This window comes from Diceros bicornis, chromosome 2, assembly GCF_020826845.1.
Source record: "Diceros bicornis minor isolate mBicDic1 chromosome 2, mDicBic1.mat.cur, whole genome shotgun sequence".
NCBI lineage: Eukaryota > Metazoa > Chordata > Mammalia > Perissodactyla > Rhinocerotidae > Diceros > Diceros bicornis.
The window spans coordinates 89,386,445-89,412,237 of NC_080741.1; the positions used below are offsets into that span (position 1 = coordinate 89,386,445).

At 42.8% G+C, this 25,793-nt stretch overlaps 1 protein-coding gene across 1 annotated transcript; it reads right to left on the minus strand.

The window, feature by feature from the left end:
* Window positions 1–14: 14 nt before the first annotated feature.
* Window positions 15–21,760, minus strand: ISY1 (ISY1 splicing factor homolog). The gene is made up of 11 exons (XM_058566297.1): window positions 21,197–21,760; window positions 19,095–19,117; window positions 18,497–18,548; window positions 15,708–15,773; window positions 15,483–15,525; window positions 11,388–11,500; window positions 8,269–8,386; window positions 4,998–5,120; window positions 4,069–4,190; window positions 1,188–1,274; window positions 15–792 (listed from the first exon to the last, which is right to left on the minus strand). The coding sequence occupies exons 1-11, from the start codon at window positions 21,197–21,199 to the stop codon at window positions 685–687; spliced, it is 858 nt and encodes a 285-aa protein (XP_058422280.1). The 5' UTR covers window positions 21,200–21,760; the 3' UTR covers window positions 15–684.
* Window positions 21,761–25,793: the final 4,033 nt, after the last annotated feature.

The following is a 25,793-nucleotide window of genomic DNA, read 5'->3' on the forward strand; positions in this document are numbered from 1 at the left end:
TGCAGACGTGGGGGTTTCCCTTTCACATAAAAATCTTTAATAAAAACAGCGTTCTGCAGAACCAGTTATAAAACAGAAGTAGCAAACTCAAATTCCTGCCACTCAGGAAGGACGGAGTGAGGCAGGCTGAGTGGGCCATGGAGAACTGGGAGTGATGCCCAGCCCAAAAGGGACAGCTCTGGCTAGCTGTTGATATGTGGGATGTGGGCTCAGGGTTGACAAATTTTCTGATTTTTCAAGAGGCGTTACAATCCTGTCTTTTTAGGAAAAACTGCAAATTTTTAATGGTAGTCACCAATTGATCGCCTTGCCCACCAAATGACAGTAGAGGGCTAAATAAAACACTGACAGGCAGCCAGTTAGCAGCCTGTTTTACACACTCAGGAGAAAAATAAGTGAGTTCATACAGGAGGCAAACATTTGTACCAAGGCAACGGCTGAAGTGTTTGGTGCGTATACAGTCTGCCAGGGCGGCACAGGGCAGACCCTTCCCTCAGATCGGAAGATGAGGTAAGAAAAGGTAAGAGAAGAATGAATGGTAGGAAGCAGCAGGAAGCCTCGCGGAGCAGGCCTGCCCATCTGCAGTCCCCGGGTGGCAGAGCCCTGTGAGTTAACGCAAGTGCCAATGGGGGATGAAGAACTCCCGGCAGTTTTCCAGACCCCAAGGAGTGTCCCAGCTTGGCCCTAATATCCCAGGAGTCTTTTGGCCTCTTCACTCTGGGCCTGCAGGGTCTCACTTGCATACTTCTGGAGGAGTTCCATCTTCTTCCTTCGAACAAGTGCCTCTTCGATCTGTGGACAGCAAGAGTAAAGGGCTCATGCTTCACTTCCCAGCAAAGCCCTCTATGCCCTGCCGGAACCTAGCCGGGAGGGAGTCCCCATGAGAGAGGCCACGGAGCAGCCCGACATCCAGAGTGGTCTCCAAGAGTCCCACTCTCCCACTGGCAGCATGTGAACAACAGAGTGTGTGTCAGCTTCCTCTAAAGCAGATGAAATCCTGCCTTCTCTGGATTCCACACCCCATTATGAGCACAGTGACCACTGCCCTGTGGTCAGGAGTCAGAGCTGCCCTAATGGATGGGAAGGACAAAGAAAACCCACTAAAGCACTCTGTGGTCTCCTTCAGAAGCAAGGCCCCCAGCACTTGGGAAGCTCCACCCACAAGGGAGTCCCAGCCTCTACCCTACCTCCTGCTGAGACGGCACCGGGACGTGAGCGATGAACTTCTGCTGCCCGTCTTCCCCTCCTTTCTCCTGGCTGCCTTCCTCATCAGACTACAAACAGAGGACAACCAAAAGTCCATGAGTAGGAGCCCATTAAATAAACGTTGGTACCACTAGAAAATGCACTACTCGGCAGCTGTAGAGAGGGAAAAAAAGGAAAGAGGAAGATCTGCACTCACACAGAAAGACTCCCAAGACACGTCGTTAAGGAGAAAAAGCAACAGAACACTGTGTATATACTATGCTACCTTCTGCATGAAGAAAGAAAATAAGAACAGAAACTAGGGACAGCAGTGAGAACTCTGTGGATGGAGGACAGGGCTATGAAAGAGAATCTTCGTTGAACATTTTTATATACTTTTTGGTTTTTGGATCTTGTGAATACATTATCTATTTTTTCAAATTAAATTTTAACAATGTGCCATACATAGAAAAAAGATCAACTCAGAAGCTGCATATGAGTCAACAGCAATGACTAATAACCTACAGAAATAACATGGCCTTGGGAATGTGAGGAGAGAGGACTCCATGAGGTGCTGGGTCCACTGTGCCAGTGCCAGATGCCCCGCGCCATCCTCTCCCCACACCAGCTGCCAGGGGAGCTGGCGAGAAACCCTGTGGGGGAAGCTCTCAGATGCTGCTGGTAGGAGTGAAAGTGGTCCACTTTGGGAAACTATTCAGCTATATCCACTGAAGCTAAACACATGCCCACCCTATGATCTGGAAGTTCCACTCCTCAGTGGCGACTCAAACAACAGCAATGAGCAAGAAAGTCCACAGCAGCCCTACTGGTTATAGCCCCAAACTGGACACTAAGCAAATACCCATGACCATTAGACACAAAAGAGTACGCATGATTCCACTGATAGATGAAGTTCAGAAACAGGTGGAAATTCAAGGGTTATTAGAGGTCCGGAGAATGACACCCAGGGGCAGGAGCAAGCTTCTGAGGTGCTAGTCATGTCGTTTCTTCACCTGCTATTTGCTGCATGGGTGCGTTCACCTCGTGAAAAATCACTGACCTGAACACTTATGACTTATGTACTTTTCTGTGTATGGAACACTACTCAGCAACAAAAAGGAAGGAACTCTTGAATTCAACAACTCGGGTGGATCTCAAGGGCACTGTGCTGAGAGTAAAGGCCATCTCAAAACGTGACACACAGTGTGATTCCATTTATAAAACATTCTTGAAATGACAAAAGTATAGAGATGGAGACCAGATTAGAGTTTGCCAGGGGTGAGGGATAGCAGTGGAGGGCGAGGTGTGACTGTAAAGGAGCAGCTCAAGGGGGGAACAATTCTGTTTCTTGATCGCAATGGTGGTTACACGAACCTACACATGATAAAAGACACAGAACTCTACACACTCATTACACCAACTGCATTTCCTAGTTCTGGTACTGTACGATAACTACGTACGACGTAACCAGTGGGGGAAACTGGGTGGAGGACACACAGGACCTCTCTGTATTACCTTTGCAACTTGCTGTAAATCTATAATTATTTCAAAAAAAAAAAAATCCTTTAGTAACTTCCCCTTGCTCTCACAATAAAGAAAACCTCTCTTCGCCATGGAGCCAGGTCCTCGCTCATCCCACCTCGCGCCGCTCTCCGACCTCCTCTCACACCCAACAGCCCACACACTGTGCTCCGCCCACACTGCCGGTCACCCGCCTCTTACACGCCCGCGGTGTCCTCTGGCACACAGTTCCCCCTGCCTGGAACACTCTTCTCTCACCGTCTGTCTACTTGGTTAACTCCTCCTTGTCCTCCAGATCTCAGCTGAAGGGTCACCTCCCCAGGAAGGCCTGCATAGGCTCTCCCTGCACCACGCTGCTACCTCAGAGCCCGTCATGGCTGCCGTTTTCCGCTGTGTCTGCTTACTGAACTGTCTCCCACTGGACTCTGAGCCACAGCAGGGCTTGTTCACTGCCATGCCCCAGCATGGGTCTGGCTCACAGGAGCCACTAACTAAACAAATATCTGCTAAAAAAGCAAACAGATATTTGCACCTAGAGAAAATCTTGCTAGGGCATGCTGCCACCCTGCTTCAAATGCATCACTGCCCCACTGCTCATCAGCCAGACCAGAGTATGAATCTCAGGTCTGCTGTATCCTGTGTGATGTTAACTAAGGCACTAAACCTCTCTGAGCCTGCTTCATTGCCAGTGATGTCATGGCAAGCTTCTCACTAAAACCTGACCCATTGTCTATGCATGGGTGATTCCCCTTCCCTTTCTCAGTCCAGCAAATCAGCTCCATTTTGGAACTATCCAGGGAGGAGGCGTGCACACACCAGGCCCTGCAGAGGAGGCAGGAGCCAGGAGGCTCTGCCTGAGAGGCAGGGATCACAGCTCCATCCCCAACCGTGACCCTCTGAGTAAGTCCCTTCTCTGCTCTGGGCTAGTTTCCGTCTGTAAAATGGGGGTGTTAAAACCACAGAAGAGCTACTGGCACAGCCATTTAAAAAGAAACAATGAGGTCACGGGCTAAAACTCATACGGCTTCAAATGTGTTTATAGATCCAATTCCAGTATCATCCGGAGGGCCTGTCTCTAAGAAACAAGGAAGTAATCCTGGTGTAAAGCACAGTTTCCCAAGTGCTCTCATAGCCATTCCTTTCTGGAACCCTCCCTGTGATCCTGGGAGGTGATCTTCACACCCATCTTCCAGGAGAGGCTGAGGCCTCATCTTGAGGTAGGGGCAGAGCGGGGCTTTGATCCTGATCCCCTGTCTATAAGCCAAGCTTCCTTCCCACCACTCCAGCCAATTCTCCTGAAGCCCAGGCTTCAGGGCTCGAGCAGAAGGCAGTGCCAGGGGACCCCCGCTGCCCACCCAGTACCTCGTCCTCGGTAACAGCATAGATGTTGGTCTCTTCCTCCTCTTCCTCCTGCTCCTCCTTTTCTCCTCTTGCCAGCCGGGCCTCTCGCTCTGCTTTCCACTTTCCCACTAATTCAGCTCTGACTGAAGACAGGGGAGAGCAGGTGTTATTTACTCTGGTCTCTAAATAAGCTTTAGACACCACACAGGGCAAGGCCAAGATGTCCCATCTGGAAAGGGACACCCTTCACTGTGCCCAGCGGGGTGGGAATCAGATGTGAGGAGCAGCATGGTCTTACAACAGCTACAAGGCAGCTTCTTAGGGGATGTCCCCAGACGCTCCCCAAGTTCAACACCCTGAGTGGCTTCCTGCCAGCCCCCACGAAGATGGAGACAGTGGTACAGCACGCAGGAAAAGAGCTCAGACTCCTGAACACCTGCTCCCAAAGCCCCAGCTCGACGCACCACATGACGATCAGCACTAACTGATGCCTCACAGGGTTGTCATGAGGCTTCAAAAGAATGTCCGCAGGAGGCTTAGCACAGTGCTTGGCATGGAGGAGGCACTCAGAGAGGGACACCGTCTTGCTCTACACTGACAACCCATTAGCTGTGTTTAAAGCAGATCTAAAAGCTACTTAAGTGGACACCATTTCATGATTTCAAGAAAGGCCAGTCTGGGCAGGAATCTCGATGGTGAACCACGGTGGACAGGGGCCACGTCAGATGCTGCTCTTCCGGCTTCCCCAACCTGCTGCTTCTGGCCCAGCACAGACCTGACTGCCTCACAGTTACTGGAGGTTAGGTCACTAGCAGACCACTTCCTCTAAAGACCACTAGCAACAAAGAAAAGTCCCTCCTGGCATAAAGCACTATTGAAAACCCCGTTTTCAAAGGAGAGAACAGAAACTAGATGCCATCAATGATGAATCGAAATGCCCGGAGACCTACGTTTCTTTTCATATTCTTGTTCCAAAGGTACAATAACGCCATCGTCTTCATCTAGATAACCATAGTATTCAAAATCGATCGCCTTCATGAGCTCAGCACGAGTCTTTCTTGGAGGAGGAAGAGCTAAAAGAAACAGCACCAACTTAGCTGAATTTCTCATCACAATCACACTCAAGCCTTCTCCCTATACAATGTTATACAGCCATACAGCACGTGTATTCACGAAAATACCATGAAACAGGCACTTCTCTATACTAGTAATAGGATTATGTAGGCAGTACTACCCTTTTTTAAATCAATGTTGAAAACTTTGACCCATATAGTCCATTTAAAAAGAATCTATCCTAATTAAAAAAAAAAGCTGCCAAAGCTTTATGGACAGAGACGCGCATCACGGCGTTATCCACGTAGTAGTGAAAACTTGGAATACCTTAGGATTGTAAATTGCAGGGTGTGTGTGGGATGGGGTATCCTGCAGCCCCAATAATGCTGTTTCACGAGGTGCTTTGATAACAGAGGAAACGCCATAATGTTTAATGAAAAAAATATGATGGGAAAACAAAAGTATATAGATGAGACAAAAGAAACTATAAACAAACAAAAAAGATAAATGAGAAAGTCCTGAAGAAAATATTTTCAGACTAAGGATTACTAGTTAGAATATTTAAGTAATTTTTGAAAATCAAAAGAGAAATGACAACCCAACAGATTGGTCAAAGAATAAAACCTGATATTTTAAGAAGAAACAATTCAAATGTATGAAAATTTCAATTAGTAATTGAATTATCAATTTATTTCGTAATCAGGGAAATAAAAATAATATTTTTTTCACCCATCAGATCAGCAAAAATTTTACACTTATGAAAAACTGGAAAGAACTCAAGTTCTACCAATGGAGAGATGATTACATAAAGTATGATTAATCCATACCATGATACTCTTTAATCCTTCACCTCCACTAACAGAGCGCTAAGCAGAACTACGGGAGGATCAACGGACATCACAACAAAACAGGTATGGGAGAGCCAGTGTTTCAGCAGGCCCTGATGCTGCTAACAGCAGCTCCGTCCACACCTCTGCCGCTCCGGGCTCACGCCCCGTGACCATGTTGGCTGCACCCAGGACAGGGTAGAGAACTGCAATCTGGCTGGCTTGGAGCACTGCGTTCCTCCCAGCCACAGGGACTGGCTCTATGATCAGGGATTGGACTATGACCCAATCAAAGCCCACTAGACTCAATTCCGGAATTTTCTTGAACTGCTTGGGGGAAAATCTCTCACTGAGAGAGGACGAAATGTAAGTCAAGGATGGATGACTTGCCACCACAAGCAGAGAGCCAGACAAAGAAAAGAGCTCATACAGTGGAAATCAAAATTGCAACATGGAGAAATGTGACCTGGAATCAGCCATTCCTGAAGGCAAACTACCCGTGGGCTTGTCAGTTATGCGAGCCAATAAATTCGTTTTTCTGCCTGAAGTGAACTGGGGTTGAGTCATCTGTCACTTATACTAATGAAGTTTAGCTGATGACATAAGCACAGAAGTGCAAGGAAAAAGGCCTGGAAGGGAACATACCAGAGAATAATGGTTACTGGTTGTCTCCGGCAAGGGCATAGGGATGGGGGGGCCAAGGAGACTGTGCTGTTTGAATTATACTCGTTAAGACTGACTGATGCACTTTCCTGTTTAAAAAAAAAATCTACAACTAGAATAAATAAAAATAAATTTGGAAAAAATGTATAGAATAACCTCAACTTAGGAGCCCCCCTCCATAACCCTTTAAAAACTGGAAGGAAATATGCCTCAACATGTCAACAACTGTCATCTACAAGTTGTGAAAATGTGGGTGGTTTTTTTCTTTTTTTTTTTTTAATTAATTTATTTATTCTTTCCCCCCAAAGCCCCAGTAGATAGTTGTATGTCATAGCTGCACATCCTTCCAGTTGCTGCATGTGGGACACGGCCCCAGCATGGCCGGAGAAGCGGTGCGTGCCCGGGATCCGAACCCGGGCCGCCAGCAGCGGAGCGCGCACGCTTAACCGCTAAGCCACGGGGCCGGCCCTTGGGTGGTTTTTTTCTGATTTTCTGTATTTTACAACTTCTCTGTAATAAAATTATATTGCTTTCATAGTCTACGGCATGATATTTAAACTCTGATTCTTTTTTTTTTGTGTGAGGAAGATCAGCCCTGAGCTAAGATCCATGCTAATCCTCCTCTTTTTGCTCAGGAAGACTGGCCCTGAGCTAACATCTATTGCCAATCCTCCTCCTTTTTTTTTTTTCCCCCCAAAGCCCCAGTAGATAGTTGTATGTCATAGCTGCACATCCTTCTAGTTGCTGTATGTGGGACGTGGCCTCAGCATGGCCGGAGAAGCGGTGCGTCGGTGCACGCCCGGGATCCGAACCCGGGCCGCCAGTAGCGGAGTGCGCGCACTTAACCGCTAAGCCATGGGGCCGGCCCCTGAATTATTTTTAAGTGATGTTAATGACCCATGCAAAACCAGTTTTGGCATAATGAATTTAACAATAAGCAGAGTTTAATAAAGGTAGAATTATATTTTTAAACAAACAGAAAAACTGACTAGAAGGAAATAGAGCAGAATGCCAACAGTGGTGAGAATACTGGTATCATTCTCTGCTTTTCACACATTTTTCTATAAAGTGTTTAGACTACTTTCCTAGAAGGCAAAATTAAAATACACAAAAACTCCAGACCACTGGTTTCCAATTGCATTTTGGAAGGCCAACATTTGGCTGAAGTTCCCAGGCCACGGAGGGAGAAGGCAGGAGTGGTGAGGTTGCCTGGCTTGGAGTCACACGGTGCAGCTCCACTCCTCTCCATTTTCATACATCGGGGTATGGCCCAAGGTTTTACTTGTACTTCAGTAATAGTTTTTTCAACCAATAATAGGTAAGTATAACAGGAACCTGATTCAATGAACTTCAGAGCCTGCCCCAATAATTCTGGGTAACCTCAAATAAGGAAACTCCTCATTCAGACTGAGAAACTGGTGTGTGCAAAGAGTGTGGAATCTGGCACCAGTCAATTCTAGATTCACTTTCCAGCCCCAACTCTGTGTCCTGGGTCTGTGACTTCAGCTCCCGGTGCTTAAGGTTTCTCACTTAAAATCTGGGAACAGTAACTCTTGACACTACAGGGCTGTTGTGCAGCTAAAAAATAACACAAGAAAAGCACCTAGCATATAGCATGTCTACTGTTATGATTACCAAGAATTAGAGGCTAAAACCTTCACAAATAGTAATTACTTACGTTCTTTTTCAAATAGCTCTCTAACACCAGGCAAATCTTTTGCTGCTCCAAAGTACTTGTAACCTCGATTTCCCGGCACTTCTTTCCCTTCGTGATCCAGCATTTTAGGGCCAATTTTCTTATTGGGAAGGAAAAAGAGAAAATGGATCAGATCCTTAAACCCACTATTTATTTCTATGTTTGCAAATATATTTTAAGATAATAATGCTAAACATGGAAAATATTTATGTACACAGAAATATTTAGGTACATTTTTTTATCCCGTAAAAATCATCCTAAATACCTAACAGCAGAAGGAAGATTTAATTACATTACAGCAGTCACTGATGGAATATATTTTATACCTTAAAAATGATGGTTCTTATGAAACCCTTATATTTACTTAGAAAAATGCTTATGATATGATGTTAAGTGAAAAAGCTTAAAAAAACAATTGCAAACAACCTAAATGACAACCAGTAGAAGACAAATGACACATACATCCAGAAGATGGAAATCTAGTACACCTGAAATTTTTACAATGTTATAAACCAATGTTACTGCAATAAACAAAAAATTAAAAAAAAAAAAAAAAGAAGATGGAAATCTATCCATTAGAAATGATGATGGCGACAACTACATGTAGTATGTGACCCTGGACTAGGTCCTGTACTTGAGCAGGAAATGCTATTAAGGACATTATTGGGAAAATCGATAAAACAGCTGGTGGATTAGATAAAATGATTGTATTCAAGTTAAATGTCTTAAACTTGATAACTACCAAGGTTATATAACAGAACATTCTCCTTCTTAGGAAATACACATAGAACTATTAAGTATTAAGGGATAAAGGAACATGGTGTAATTAAACTTCAAATGGTTCAGAAAAAAAAATCTCAAGGTACACATAGAAAATGATAAAGCAAATACAGCAAAATGTTAAAAACAGGTTAAGTCTGTATAAAGGGTATGTAGGAATTCTCTGTACTCTTTCTGCAACTTTTTGTGAGCTCAAAAATGCTTTTTAAAACAATTATATAAACAATTATATATTGACATGAAAATATGCTCCTCATATACTATTAAGTGAACAAAGCATACCGTTACAATAGGAACAAATTTCTGTAAAAATAAACATATATATGCATAGAAAAAATGCTAGAAAGATAAATAGAAAATGTCAATAGCAGTTATTTTGGGGTAGTTAGAAAATATATAATATATTCTATATCATACATAGAATATAATATTTATAAAATTTTTAATATTTTACAATTTTTATATTCTTTTTATGTTTTCTTTTTTTGCATAAAAGTATGTACTATTTATATAACCAATGTTACCATTTTGGAAAAAAATACAAAATTAAGAACCAAAACCATATATACAGTATGATCTCTATTATGGAGTTCACAGAAAAACAATGGAAGGCAACATGCACGTAGTTGCACCTAAGCAATGGGATCAGCACTGATGCTGTTCTGCTTCTTTACACTTTTCTGAACTTAATGATAACTAACTTTTTATTTTTTTTATTGTGGTAAAATACACATAAGATAAAATTTACCATTAATCATTTTTAAGTGTAAAGGTCAGTGGTATTAAATACATTCCTTACGTCATGCAACCATCATCACAATCCACTTCCATAACTCTTCTCATCTTGTAAAACTGAAACTCTAAATGTATTAACTTTTATACATAGAAAATGGAAATAAAATTCTTAAGCATTAAAAAAAGTCTAGAAGGAAATATACAAAAACATTAATATTGACTTTGGGTGGTAGAACTTAAGAATATCTTACATATCAACTTTGTCATGCTTCTGAGGTCGCTTTTCTAGGAGGGTTAATAAACTTCTGCATTACTTTAAAGCAGTCTGACAGGAAACAAAATCACCATCACAGAACAACTGAAGAGGTTAAATGAGAAAGTTCCAGGGCCGGCCCGGTGGCACAGCAGTTAAGTGCGTGCATTCCACCGCAGCGGCCCGGGGTCTGCAGGTTCGGATCCTGGGTGCGCACGGATGCACCGCTTGTCAAGCCATGCTGTGGCGGCGTCCCATATAAAGTAGAGGAAGATGGGCACAGATGTTAGCCCAGAGCCAATCCTCCTCAGCAAAAAAAGAAGAGGATTGCCATTGGATGTTAGCTCAGGGCTGATCTTCCTCACAAAAAAAAAAATCAAAAAAAAAAAAGACAGTTCCTAGTGCAATGGCTAGAACAGAACAGGTACTCAAGAAATGTGAGGCCCTTTCCTACTGCAGCAGGAAGAATGAATGCTTCATTTTTATGCCAGGTACTAAAGTGAGAATTATGGTTTTGTGTTAAGACTTTCATAAGGGTAAAAAGACAATCACGTAGAAACAGTGCATGTGTTTCTTACATAATATATTAGAGCCCAATGACTAGATACTCCTGGTTCAAATGAACTGAAGTAGATCTCTTCACAAATGGGTAGACGGGGCAGGATCTGGAGCAGTATTTTTCAAAGTCAAGACCCAGTAGTGGGTCATGAAATTAATTAAGTAGGTCATAATCATCAATTTTTAAAAAACCAAAATAGAACAGAATAGAAAATATAAAAGTGCATCAACACATACTAAGTATTTTTTCAGTACATTTTTGTGTGTACTGGGTTGTAATATAAAATTTGTGTGTTTTACAATGCGTCGTGGTCCTAAAAGCTTGAAAGGCACTGTTCTAGAGCATTGCATTTCTAAGGGTCCAAAGAAAACAAAGAATGGAGTGTCCCCAAGGATCCTTCAGGCAAAGATCCAATAATGGTTGCCCCAATTCCCAAGGAGTTCAGAGGACTTGAGAGGGTCATGGTCATTTTAAACAAGAGGCCCAGAGAGATTAAGTGGCTTACTCAAGAACATCTGGCTGGTAAAGGCAGGTGCCCAGTCTGCTCTGAGGCCTGTGCTGTGAAGTCTTTAAGCCTTATCCAACCCATCCTTTTCACAGGTTTCCTGTCCACATGGAACAGGCACTTGTCAGTCTTCTCTCATTTCTCGAGTGCCTATTCTGGCAGGCATGGGCTGGGAGCTACAGGGGATGCAAAGTTAGACAGGACCGACACAGCCTGCCAAAAAGCTCACTAGCTCATGCCCAAGAGCCACTGGGATGCTGCTCACTTACTCCATAATCAGGACCGCCTAGCTCCTTGATCCGGACCTCCCAGTGTCCTTTCTCTCTTAGCAGTTTGTTAATTTCATCATTCAGGTCACGAATTCGGAATTCACCTAAACCAGCTAGAAAACAAAAACGATCATTTCTTCAAAATACCACTCCATGTCATACCTTTAAAAATGAATGTTAACACCTACAAAGGTATACAACATGAAAATAATCATTTAAATTTATAATAAAAACCATCAATACCCAAATAAATGAAAGGGCAAGGATTATAAACAGAGTTCCCACCAGCATAGGGGAAAAGAATCCTCAAAAAAACTTCACCCTCATTAGCAACCGAAGAAATATAAACTGAAACAATCCTGTAGTTCCATGTACACAACAATGAAAATAGCAAAAGCGTGGAGGTAGGGGACTTAGCATCCAACGCCAGCAAAGATGCGGTGAGGCTGCCACAGGCACTCAGGGCTGGCAGCATTCTGTGTGGATGTAGTCTTCTCAGGAAAGCAATGTGACGCTACACGGGAAAATCTTTTGGCAAAGACTATAGCCTGAGAACTAAGCCTAGGGGACTCACTTAAAGGGATGTGCACGAGGGAGTTTGCTGAGGTATTGTCTATGGCAGCCCAGAGCTGGGAGAAGCTGGGGCATCCCACCACAGAGAAGGAGGGAAAACAAGTCACAAACCCTGATATGTTGAAATGAAACACCGTACGGCTGTTGCAAGAGAGTATCCTCTCCCCTTCTCCACTGAGTTGCTTTCGTACCTTTGTCAAAAGTCAAGTGACCACATACGTGTGGCTCTACTTCTGAACCTCTTATGCTGTTCCATTGGTCTATGTGTCTATCATTCATCAATACCACATTAATACTATAGCTTTATGTTAAATCTTGAAATTAGGTGGTATGAATACTCCAATTTTGTTCTTTTTCAAAATTATTTTGACTATTCTAGTTCCTTTGCCTTTCCATTTAAATTTTAGAAACAGTTTGTCAACAATACCAAAAAATCCTGTTGGGATTTTGATTGTGACAGTAGTTGAAAAGAAAAGAAATTGACATCTTTCCTATGTTGAGTCTTTCTATCCAGGAACACTGTATATCTCTCCATTTCTTTGGGTCTTCTTTGATACTTTTCATCAGTGTTTCATAGTTTTCAGCATACAGATTACACATATATTTTGTTAGCTTTATATCTAACTATTTCTTGTGTTTTGATGCTTTTGTAAATGGCACTTTTTAAAAAATATTCTAGTTCCATATGTTCATTGCTAGTATATAAAAATAGAATCTATTTTTGTGTATTGACCTTCTATTCTGTGACCTTGCTAAACTCAATTATTCACTGGAGAAATCTTTCCATAGAGTCTTCGGGATTTTTCTACATAGAAAATTATGTCATCTGAGAATACGGCATTTTATTTCTTCCTTTCCAATCTGTGTGCATTTTATATCCTTTTCTCGCTTTATTGCACTGGCTAGGAATAACAGTACAACACTGAATAGAAGCGGTGAGAATGGTTCTCTCTACCTTGTTTCTGATCTTAGTAGGAAAACATTCAATCTTTCACCATTAAGTATGATGCTGGCTATAGGTTTTTTTGTAGAATTGCTTTATCGGGGTAAAAAAGTTCCCTTTTAATCCCAGTTAGCTGAGAGTTTTTATCATGAATGAATGTTAAATTTTGTCAAATACTTTTTCTGTATCTACTGAGATGATTATACAGTTTTTCTTCTTTAGAAGGGTGATATAATGAATTATATTAATTAATTTTTGAATGCTGAATCAGCCATTCATTCCAAGGATAAATCCCACTTGGTTGTGATGTATTATCCTTTTTATAAATTGCTAGACTTGATTTACTAATATTTTGTTGAGAATTTTTATGTCTATAGTCATAAGGAATATTGGTCTGTAGTTTTTCTTTTCTTGTAATGTCTTTTTCTGATTCTACTATCAAGGTAACACTAAAATACTAAAATTTATAAAATGAATTAGGAAGTGTTCCCTCTTCAATTTTATGGAAGAAACTGTGTAGCACTGGTATTCCTTAAATATCTGGTAGAACTGACCAGTGAAGCCAAATGGGCCTGGAGTTATCTGTTGGACAGCTCTTAACTATGAATCCAATTTCCTTAATAGATATGGGACTGCTCAGGTTCTCTATTTCTTCTTGAACAGTGTTTCTAAACAGCAGCACTACCGACATTTGCGTCAAATAATTCTTTGTAGGATGCATCATAGGATACGTAGCAGCATCCCTGGCCTCTATCCACTAGATGCCAGTAGGACCCCTCCAGTTGTAACAATTAAAATTTCTCCAGATGCTAAGCCAGCCCTGATGGCCTAGTGGTTAAAGTTCGGCACGCTCCACTTCAGCAGCCCAGGTTTGGTTTCCGGGTGCAGAACCTCACCACTCATCTGTCAGTGGCCATGCTGTGGCGGTGGCTCACATAGAACTAGAAGGACTTACAACCCCAATATACAACTATGTACTGGGGCTTTGGGGAGGGGAAAAAAAAAAAAAGGAAGATTGGCAACAGATGTTAGCTCAGGGTGAATCTTCCTGAGCAAATTTCTCCAGATGCTTCCAAATGTCCCCTGGTGGGGCAAAATTGCCCCAGGCTAAGAACCACTTCTCTTAGGTGAGCTTTGGCAGTTTGTGTCTTTCAGGGAATGGCCTGGTTCATCTAAGTTGTTGAATTATGGGCAGAAAATTGTTTGTAATACTCCCTTACTATCCTTTTAATGTCTGTAGTCTGTAGTGATGTTCCCAGTTTCATTCTTTTTTTTTGTTGAGGGTGATTGGCCCTGAATTAACATCCATTGCCAATCTTTCTTTTTTTTTTTCCTTTTTTCTCCCCAAAGCCCCAGTAGATAGTTGTGCATCATAGTTGTAGAGTTGTAGCTCTTCTATATGGGATGCCGCCTCAGCATGGCTTAATGAGCGGTGAGTAACTCCATGTCCAGGATCCGAACCTGAGAACCCCAGGCATCTGAAGCGGAACATGCAAACTTAACCACTACGCCCCCAAGCTGGCCCCCCCCAATTTCATTCTTAATGTTTGTAATTTGTATCTTTTTTTAGTCTGACTAGAAGTTTATCAATTTTATCGATTGTTTGAAAGAACTAGCTTTTGATTTATTTTCTCTATTCATCTTCTGTTTTCAATTTCACTAACTTCTGCTCTTATCTTACTATCTCCTTTGGCATACTTTGGACTTAATTTGTTCTTCTTTTTTAGTTTCTTAGGGTAGAAGCTTAGATCACTGATTTGAGACCTTTCTTATTTTCTATTATTTTAATGCTATAAATTTTCATCTAGGCACTGCTTTAACTGAATGTCATAAATTTCTTTCGTCCCCTAAATTCTGACATTACATTTTCATTCTCATTCAATTCAAAATATTCTTTAATCTCCTTGTGATTTCCTCTTTGACACATGGGTTGTTGAGAAGTTTGTTGTTTAATTTCCAAATATTTAGGAATTTTCCAGATATCTTTCCGTTGTGGATTTCTACATTAATTCTACTATAATCAGAGAACGTACTGTGTATGATTTCAATTATTTTAAATTTGCGAACATTTGTTATATAGTCCAGAATATATTCTATTTGGTGAATGTTCCATGTGCTCTTAAAAAAATAGTGTTTTCTGGGGGCCAGCCCAGTGGCGCAGTGGTTAAGTTCGTGCGTTCCGCTTTGGTGCCCCGGGGTTCACAGGCTCGGATCCTGGGCGTGGACATATGCACCGCTCATCAAGCCATCTTGTAGCAGCCGCCCCATATACAAAATAGAGGAGGATGGGCACAGATGTTAGCTCAGGGCCAATCTTCCTCACCAAAAAAACAAACAAAAAAATGAATTAATTAATTTAAAAAACAATAGTGTTTTCTTTGATGTTGGGTGGAGTGTTATTATGTGGAGTGTTCTATAAATGTGACCTAGATCAAATAGATTGGTAGTATTGTTTAGTTCTTCTATGTCCTTACTGATTTTCTACTTGTTCTATTGATTATTGAGAGAGGAGTGTTGAAAATCCCAAGTATAAGTGTGGATTTGACAATCAAGCACTTTAAGTAGACAGACTAACTTACCATTCTGAATCTGAGCCACTTTTTTAGAGATCTCTCCAATTATCTGTAAAAAAAAATAAAAGGCAATAAATTTTCATGATTTCTGAATATGTCTGAAAGCAGAGGAAAAATATAATTCAAAATCAGTAATTAAAAATCCTTAGAATTCTGGTTTAAGAGTCATTTAGATAATAAGCAATGAGAGATTTGCTACTTCTACTAAGATCAGATTCACTCAGAATGTACCTGTCGTCTCCACTTCTCAGCTTTGGGCAACTCAGTACATTCTGAGGCAAGAAAGGGTCTTCGTTCCTAAGGAGAAACAAAATATACATGTTGCCACAGTACTGTATGAAGTTACAAGCTTCATGCAACATTCAACTGATTCAGGCCTGAAGCCTAAAATGTCCAATGGTCTAAATACACTTGAAGTTTCAGTTCCAGATGATCTTCATCGAGCCTTAAACCCCACTCCACAACCTCTCCTTAGGAAACAGCTACACAGGCAAAAACATTCATTGCACTGTATCTGGTACAATGAACCACTATAAACAACTTAAAAGTCCAAAACTATAAAGATGGCTAAGTAAACTAGGTTATATCCATTTCATGCCATATTTATACTACCTTAAGAAATGATGGCTATGGAACAACAAAAGTCCCTAAATAGCCAAAGCAATGCTGAGAAAAAAGAACAAAGCTGGAGGTATCACACTCTCTGATTTCAAAATATACTACACAGCTATAGCAATCAAAACAGCATGTACTGGCACAAAAACAGACACACAGATCAATGGAACAGAACTGAGAGCCCAGAAATAAACCCACACATCTATGGACAGCTAATTTTTGACAAAGGAGCCAAGAACATACAATGGAGAAAGGAAAGTCTCTTCAATAAACAGTGTTGGGAAAACTGAACAGCCACATGAAAAAAAATGAAAGTAGACCATTATCTGACACCATACACAAAAATTAACTCAAAATAGATTAAAGACTTGAATGTAAGACCTGAAACCATAAAACTCCTAGAAGAAAACAGAGGTATGCTCTCTGACATTGGCCTTAGCAGGATCTTTTCGAATACCATGTCTACTCAGGCGTGGGAAACAAAAGAAAAAATAAACAAATGGGACTACATCAGACTAAAAAGCTTCTGCACAGCAAACGAAACCATCAAGACAGCAAAAAGACAACCTAACAATGGGAGCAGATATTTGCAAATCATCTAAACAATAAGTAGTTAATATCCAAAATATATAAAGAAGTCATACAACTCAACAACCAAAAAAACAAACAACCCAATTAAATAATGGGCAGAGGATCTGAACAGACATTTTTCCAAAGACATACAGATGGCCAACAGGCAGATAAGAGGATGTTCAACATCACTAATTATTAGGGAAATGCAAATCCAAACTACAGTGAAATATCACCTCACACTCATCAGAATGGCTATTATTTTTTTTTTCTTTTTGTTTTTTCCCCCCAAAGCCCCAGTAGACAGTTGTATGGCATAGTTGCACATCCTTCTAGTTGCTGTACGTAGGATGTGGCCTCAACATGGCGGGAGAAGCAGTGTGTCGGTGCGCCCGGGATCCGATGCCAGGCTGCCAGCAGCGGAGCACGTGCACTTAACCGCTAAGCCACAGGGGCCGGCCCAGAATGGCTATTATTAAAAAGACAAGAAATAACAACTATTGGAGAGGAGGTGGAGAAAAGGGAACCCTTGAACACTGCTGGTGGGAATGTAAATTGGTCAGCCACTCTGGAAAACAGTAAGGAGATTCCTCAAAAAATGAAGATAGAACTACCATATGATCCAGCTATCCCACTGATGCCTATTTATCCAAAGAACATGAAACACTAATTCAAAAAGATATATGCACCCCTTCATTGCAGCATTATTCACAGTAGCCAAGACTTGGAAACAACCTAAGTGCCCATCAACAGATGAATGGATAAAGAAGATGTGGTATACATAAACAATGGAATACTACTCAGCCATAAAAAAGATGAAATCTTGCCATTTGTGACAACATGGATGGACCTTAAGGGTATTATATTAAGCAAAATAAGTCAGATGGAGAAAGCCAAATACCATATGATTTCACTCATATGTGGAAGACAAAAAAAAAAAAACCACCACCACCAAATACACAACACAGAGATTAGATTGGTGGTTATCAGAGAGGAAGTGGGGAGGAGGGGGGGGGGGAGAAGTAAAAGGGCACATGTGTACAGTAACGGATTAGACTTTGGATGGTGAACATGATATAGTTTTCACAGAAATCAAAATATAATGATATATATCTGAAATTTATATTATGTTATAAACCAATATTACCTCAATAGAAAAAAGAAATGATGGTCATTGGTGTTTAGAATAACCATATGTACAGACATGCACGACATAAGGATGTTTCAGTAAACAATGGACCATATATACTACGGGGACCATAAGATTAGTATCACATAGCCTGGGTGTGTAGCAGGCTATACCACCTAGGTTTGCGTAAGCACACTCTATGATGTTCACACAATGACGCAATTGTCTAACAATGTATTTCTCAGAATGTATCCCCGTTGTTAAGTGACACACGACTGTGTGTGTGTGTGTGTGTGTGTGTGTGTGTGTGTGTGTAATTTAAAAAAACAAAACAAAAATATTCAAAGAATGGTACATATTATCCCTAACCTGGCTGAGTCTCCATGAGTTGAGATCATTTACTGGTTTCAGCTTAGAAATGCTGCCCACAGTCCTCTCCACTTCCTATTATTCAACATTAGACAGAGCTGGGATAACGTGGGAACCCAATCATCACATTACAGAGGAGTCTGAAGAACAAGCAGCCAGATCATCACACTGCCCCAGCTACAGACCTACACCTTAAATTCACGTGTGTAGACTCCTAAGAGTGCCAGCAAGTATAGACAAGAAATAGGAAGATCTGAAGTTTGAAGCCTGCTCAGGAGGGAGTTTTACCGCATTTGTTCTTGACACTTTACAATTCATGAAGAAGATTTACACCAACCTTCACTTTTCCCTCTTCCAGCTGAGCTTGACGAAATCTTGCTAAGGCCGTCCTACCAGGAATAGAGAGGACTCTATTAGATCCTACTTGCAAATTTCTTATCACCCAAATTCTTGGATGGGGTAAATCTGCTCATGACCATATTTAATGTCATTCATACATATATAGCGATTAAGAATCCACAGAGAAGTATCTACTCTTCCAAAGAGTAGAGCTTATAAGGCCATTTGTGTTTTTGAACACCCGAGTATCTATTTTATTTACACTGCATGTAAGGACTGTGGGAAACTCTACTTATCATACACTGTAGTGAGCAACACATCCAGATGTTAAAAGACTAATATCGCGGGGTGCCCCAGCTGCCACTCTCACAGCTCCTGCACCATCTCCAGGTGAACGAGTGTTCATGCAGTTTAAGTTCTGGGAGCTGCCAGAAAGCACTAATGGGGAAAACAAATGGGCAAATATGGGAATACTATTTTAACACGTGTAGAGAAAGAAACATATACCAAAAGGCTCACATACCAAAAGACTAAACACAAAAAGAGCTCTAATTAAGTTACATAAAATCTACAGACAAAATCAAGTTGATACTTACATGGCCTTTTCTGCGTTTCGGGCCTAAAAGCAGAGAGAAGAAAAATGCCCATGTTTAAAATATTTTTTTTTCATTTACCTTTTAGAGAAAAGTTTCAAAAGGACACAACCACAAGCAGAATGCTTGAACTAGTGTATGAATACAGTAACAACAAAAAAAAGTGAAAGATGTTCAAATCTTGTGACTTTATTTATGCTACTCCCTCTACTTAAAATCTTTACTCCTCCACTAACCCCACCTCCTTGGATCTGGCTCTCATTCATCCTTCAAAATTTACCTGTGTCATCACCCTCCAGAATGTTCTTTCCATGACCCCTTCTTCTCAGGTAGGCTGCTGCCCTTTGCCTGGCTTTATACCTACCATGATACTTTCCACCGAGCATCACAACTATCCATTCCCTGCAAGTGGAATTTGAGGAAGAAAGGACTGGCTTTTACAAAGTGAGTTTTATGTTGGTACTGTCACACCACTGTCAAACCGGCTATCCCTTAAACACAGTGTCAGGCAGGGAACATGTTTTCTGCGTTGTAGTATAATAGAAAGAGTACTTGCTGAGTCAGGGACTTCAATTGTACTCCCGGCTCTTCCACTGACCATGCCTGAGAAGTAGTCTCTCTAGGCCTCAGTTTCCCCATCTTCACAACAGGTATCATACCTCTTATCTCATAGAGATGTCATGATGATTTAATGATATAAATGCATGAAGACATTAGGTATGCAGTTTACAAATGCTCAGCAAAAGTAAGTTCAATTTAAATCTCCTTTCTGACCCTCCCTTTCAATGGACACAGAAACAGAATTGGCAAATGCTTGGTGGATAAATGAACACAATATCTACTAAGGAATAAAACAGAGAGGCTCTCCCAGGGGAAGCCATCATCTTGAAGGCTTAAGTTGCATCCTGCCTATTTCATTAAAGCCTACAGATTCTAACTATTTAATTCAGTGTTTCTGAATGCCTGCTCCATGCTTAAAAAAACACCATGCTAGGTGCTAGGAATTTGGCCATGGTTCTGCCTTTTGAGGGAATTCATAGGAATTTCCCCCTAAAACAATGAATCAATGTGATAGGGCAGGAGCCTAGGGTGATGGAAGCCCACAAATACGAATGTGTGATGGTGACAGTTATATAAGACACCTAGCAACTCCTGTAGCCAGAAATATCCAGGCGCATGGATCTTTATCCCTGCTAGGGAATGGAGAGAGGAGATTATCTACGCTTGCCAGAGTTCAGAGAAGAAGATTCTCAAGGCTGAGCAGGGCAGTGTGAAGCAGTAGTTTGGAGCATATCCTCCCACAGAAAGGGCTACTTCTAGACCACTGGGTTCCCTCCTCGGGTCTTGTGCTCATCAATCTACAATGGCTTTCAATACATCTTCTATAACCTTACTATGGCGTCGTGTGCTTCTTCTGGGGGCTGCACTTCATGAAAATGTGGTAATAACTAACATGTATGAGCATCTTCTTTGTACCAGCACTATGTGCATTCTCATATTTATACGTCCTGAGCACTTCTTGAACGAAGGAAGATGCCAATAAACCACGCCAGACCACGGAGATCACAGCCCCATGCAATAAACTATGGCACTCATTCATTCGTTACTGAACACCTACAACGCGCGACAGTTAGACATCAGGGAACCAGCGGTGAAAACACCGCACCCTCCTGAGGTTTATATCTTGTGGGGGAGACCGAGAACAGACATAAATCAAACAGTCCAGAAACATATAGTCACAACCGCTGTTCACCACCCCCCCCATGGGACTTGGGGACAAACAATCCGGCCCCCGCCACACACTGTGACTCCGCGCCGGTCCTTGAGCCTCTCTGTGCCTTAGTTTTCGCCATCGATGAGGTAAAGCGCTTCGTCGAGATTAAAACACTGTCGGAGGTGGTAACCCGGCTCCCGAGGTCCCAGTTTCCTCCTCCAACTTGCGACAGCTAAAGCGAGGCACGCAGAGAATCCCCGAGCTACAGCCACGGAGCCTGAAGCCCGCGGCGATGCCCGGCAGAGCCCCTAGGCCACGAGCGCCCCAGACGGGGCTGGCAGCCCTCACAGCCCGCCCGCGCGCCCCTCCCTCACGCCCCGTCTCCACTCACCATGGTGCGAGGGAGGGCGCCGCCCTGGGGCCGCGCGGCCCCAGCCCAGTGAGCTTCACGGCCTCAGGCCAGGCCGACTTCACGGGAACCGAAGATTCCAACTGACCACACCACCGATTTTTCTGTCGGAAGGATAAATGAAAGGACCGGAAATGGGAGACCGGAAATGAAACTGAGAATTGGCCGAAGTAAGGGGAGGAAATGCAGGCGCACTCCTGCAGTCGGCCTTCGCTTGGCGTCTGGATGTCGCACCAATGCGCTCGTACATTGGCAAAATTGCGCTTGCGTAGTGGGACTGACATGTCCCTGACTCGGCCCAGCCCCGGGCAGCTGGTTTTGCTCTCGCGATAACAATCGCGAAATTGCTCGCGTTAGCTGTTGGTACTGCGGAAGCCGGCGACGCCGACTGCGTCTGTGTGTAAGGGTGTGTGGGGTAATGGTTGCTACTCTACATATGGGTCCCACCGGCTCCCTGTTGGGTTCTTCTGTGAGAGCAGACATGCCCTTTGGAAGTTGCTCGCGCTCATGCCTCTGAAAGGACTGAGTCCTCACCACGGCCTGGGGCCGCTGCACCGGATCATCACCCCGCCTGCGCGGAGCAGCCGCTTCGGAAGTGGAAGCTGCGGTCTCCCCTGGCGAGCGCCGGAACGCCTCTCCGGGCAGGTCACTGCGACAGCCTTTCTCCAGGCGTTGGAGCTGGCCGGCCTTCGTAAACTCCTTCACGTTTCCCTGTCATTTACGTGGGGCCTGTGCTTTTTTGGAGATGTACTCTTCCTGGAATCGCCGGGCCCATCAGAGCTGGACCAGTGCTTGAGGTCACCCTCTTTTAAAAGAAGAAATTTAGGGTCCAGGGAAGAAAAGGCCACTTACTTGGAGGAGGAGCTTGGTTAGAGAGGTGGTATGAGTCATTGCCCAGAGAGATGCGGTCACTCAGTGTGTGATGGGCACATTGCTGGGGTCAGAAGATCCTTAGACAAGGACCAGGAAGACGGGAGAGGCCACGGTAGGAACCATTCCAGGTAGGAATGGTTCTGGTGGCCGGCTACTCCCACATCGTGTCAGCAATGGAGTGAGCTATGGTGTGGAATTCAGGTGAGGGCCGGTAGCAAATTCAGCCAGGTACAGCAGCTCTCCCTTTTTAAGCATGGTGTCGGCCATGGTGACTTCCTCCACCAGAGAACCTAACCAATGGTGGGCACTCTGGCTGCAGCCAGGAGGCACAGGTTAGCGACAGAAGCAGCTGACATGTGGTTCAAAATCAGACGGGGCAGACAAGTGTACTTAGAAGAACAGACACCAGGCTCTCATCCCTGAACCATGAGAAGTACAAGTTTTCTCCTTAAAAGCTTTAGGTGGGCATATGGCCATTCTGCTAGACTCCATCTTCCCACCTCTCTGGCAGCTAGGTGTGAGTCTGTGATTAAATAATGGCCAATGGGAATTATATGAAAGGAAGTGTGTGCCACTTAGGTGGTGCCATGAAAAATAGGGACATGCCTTCCCCTTGCCTTTTTCCCTTCTCTGCTGAGAGGTGACTACGGGAACAGCCACCTTGAACTCAGAAATGGAAGTACTGTGAGGATGCCCGAGTCCCTCCCAGCTCTGAAATATCTAGCTCTGTAAAATGAGACAGAAATAAACGTAGTCTTGGTTAAGCTGCTGCATTTAGGTGTCTTTTATTACAGCATCTTAACCTTTATCTTAAATAACATCTGGTCCCAACCAAGCAGGGTCCTTCCTCACTCAAATGAGACTTGCTCACACTTCTATACATTTATCCATTAAATCCCTGACTCTAGGATGCAGATATCATCATGTAAAAGGATTCAAGAGGCATCACCTATGTTGATTGTCCTTCCAGCATTCATTCTCCCTACCCACGCACCTGAATTCCACTTGGGAACCTCATGGTTCTGGGGAAGGGAACTGCATGCCCAGCTTTAAGAGTGGAATGGGAGAGCTAGGTTAAGCTAATCAATCCATCCTATCTCCCTAAGCATACTGATTGGTGTGCTTAAGACCCAAGCTGCTGAGGCCGGCCCAGTGGCATAGTGGTTAAGTTCAGCACGCTCCACTTCAGTGGCCCAGGTTCGCAGGTTCAGATCCTGGGCACGGACCTACACCACTCAAGCCATGCTGTGGTGGCGACCCACACTACAAAATAGAGGAAGACTGGCACAGATGTTAGCTCAGGGCCAATCTTCCGCACCAAAAAAAAAAAAAAAAAAAAGGACCCAAGCTGATCCAGTCAGAGTGAGTCTCAGGACTTGTTTGCAATGCTGGACAGAATACATCCTGCTGGAAGTCAGAACAGATGTAATACCGGAAGCTGACGTTAGCCACTTTTGGACTCCAAGGGGAAACAATCCTTACTATTTGGTGACATCATTGAGTTGCCGAATGAGGCTTACCTCAAGCCCACTACTCAATCCTCAGTTATATGAACCAATAAGTTCCTTTTAGTGTTGAAACTACTGCGAGTCAGACTTACTAGTACTTGAAACTAAGGGCATCCTGATTATACCATTTATCTTGCCAGTGTGCTCAATGTCCTTCCTTTCTCTGCTCACACTGATCCTGCTTTGTCTGCACTGTTCTCTTTGCCTGCAGCACCCTTCCTCCATCCTGCCACCTGACAGATCCACCTGTTTATACCTCCTCATCATTTGAGAGTTTAGACAGCCTGGATTCATAACCTGGTTCCACCACTTATTAGCTCTGTGGCCTTAGAGGACTTACTCAACCTGTTTAATTTTCTTTGCTGTGAAATTGGCTTACAGGATATACCTTTTTGTTCTCATTTTTCCTCATCCATGAAATTAGGACATTTGCCTTATAGAGCTGTTGTTTTAAAGGAGACGTTATGTACAAAATGCTCAAAACAGATGTAAAGTTCTCAATAATTATTTCAAAAACAACCATATGCTCTGCAGTCAGATCTATTATGTGGCCTTACCTAACTCCCACGTACAGTCAGCTGGGCCAGGCTCAGGGACATGCAGGACTTTGTAAAAGCTTTTAGCCTTTAAATCACCAGATTTATGATTTACAGGCCTCACCCTACTAGAATCCTATCTTGTTTTTTCTCTCCACCCCCACCTCCACCCCCCAGCATAGGTCTAGCATGGAAGATTTGATGGTTGAATGAGTAAAGGAGTAGACAATAGTGTTGCACTGCCTTATTTTTGTGCCAACAGCCCCAACTTATATTGTGTTTCTTAGCCACTCTGTACGTATGAACAGCATTTCTGTAGTATTAAGACTCACAGTACTCACATCCCAGTATCAATCATATATATCTATTATCTTATCTACCTATCCATCCACAATTGTGATCCATCATTAGATCACATCGCTAATCCATAAGACAGCAGTTGTAAACTTCTGGCCAACAGCCTGAATTTGGCCTACGGGGCTGCTTTGACTTACATCATGTTATAAAAACTGGAAAAGTCTCACATAAAAATCCTGATTTGGGGCAACAGTAAACCCACACTCCTGCACAGTAACTGTCAACCCAGGTGAAAAATCCTAGTGTTAGATCAGTCCACGTTATAAGCAGGGTAGAATAATGTAATACATTTAATTGGGTAGAAAAAAATCTCCTGATATAAAAAAGACCTTTTCGAGCTCTGTCTGGCCCAACAAGCAACAGAGGCAGTAATTCTGCCTAACAACACTCATCTATATGTCCCTTAGCATCCATCTAAGGGCCTCAATTGTTGTTCACTAAATGCACAAGGGTTCATTGGAGAGCAGGTGTGGCAGGCAGAAAAATGGCCCCCCAAAGACGTCCACATCCCAATCCCCAAAACCTGTGAATATATTACCTTACATGGCAAAAGGGACTTTACAAGTGTAACTAAATTAAGGATCTCGGGATGGGAAAGATTATCCTAGATTACCCACCCTAGGGCCCTGATGTCATCACAAGGATCCTTATAAGGAGGAGACCAAGGGTCAGAGTCAGAGAAGATGTGACTACAGAAACAGAAGTTGGAAGTGATGTGGCCATGAACCAAATACAGATAGCCTCTAGAAGCTAGAACGCCAAGGAAAGGACTGTCCCCAGTGCTTCCAGACAGAAAGCAGCCCTGCTCACACTTTTAGTCCTTTAAGACCCATTTTGAACTCCTGACCTTCAGAATTACAATAAATTTGTATTGTTTTGAACCACAAAGTTTGTGGTAATTTGTTACAGCAGCAAAATGGAACTAATACAGATTTTGGTACCTAGGAGTGGAGTGCTGCTGTAAGAACCACCTAAAAACATAAAAGTGGTTTTGGAATTGGGCAACAGCCAGAGACTAGAAGTATGAGGATGATGACAGAAAAAGAATAGAATGCTTTGTACAACTGTCAGTAGAAACATGGATGTTAACAACTCTGCCAGTGAGGACTCAAGAGTACAATACAGAAAATCTACAGTCTTAGAGAATATGTAATCATAAACAGACTAGTGTCATAAATACGGACACTAAAAGTACTGCTGGTGAGGGCTCCGAAAGAACTGAGGAAGGTTATTGGAAGAAAGAAGAATCCTTAGATAGTGGTAGAAACTTAGCTGAATTGTGTCCTACAGTTATGTGGAAAGCAG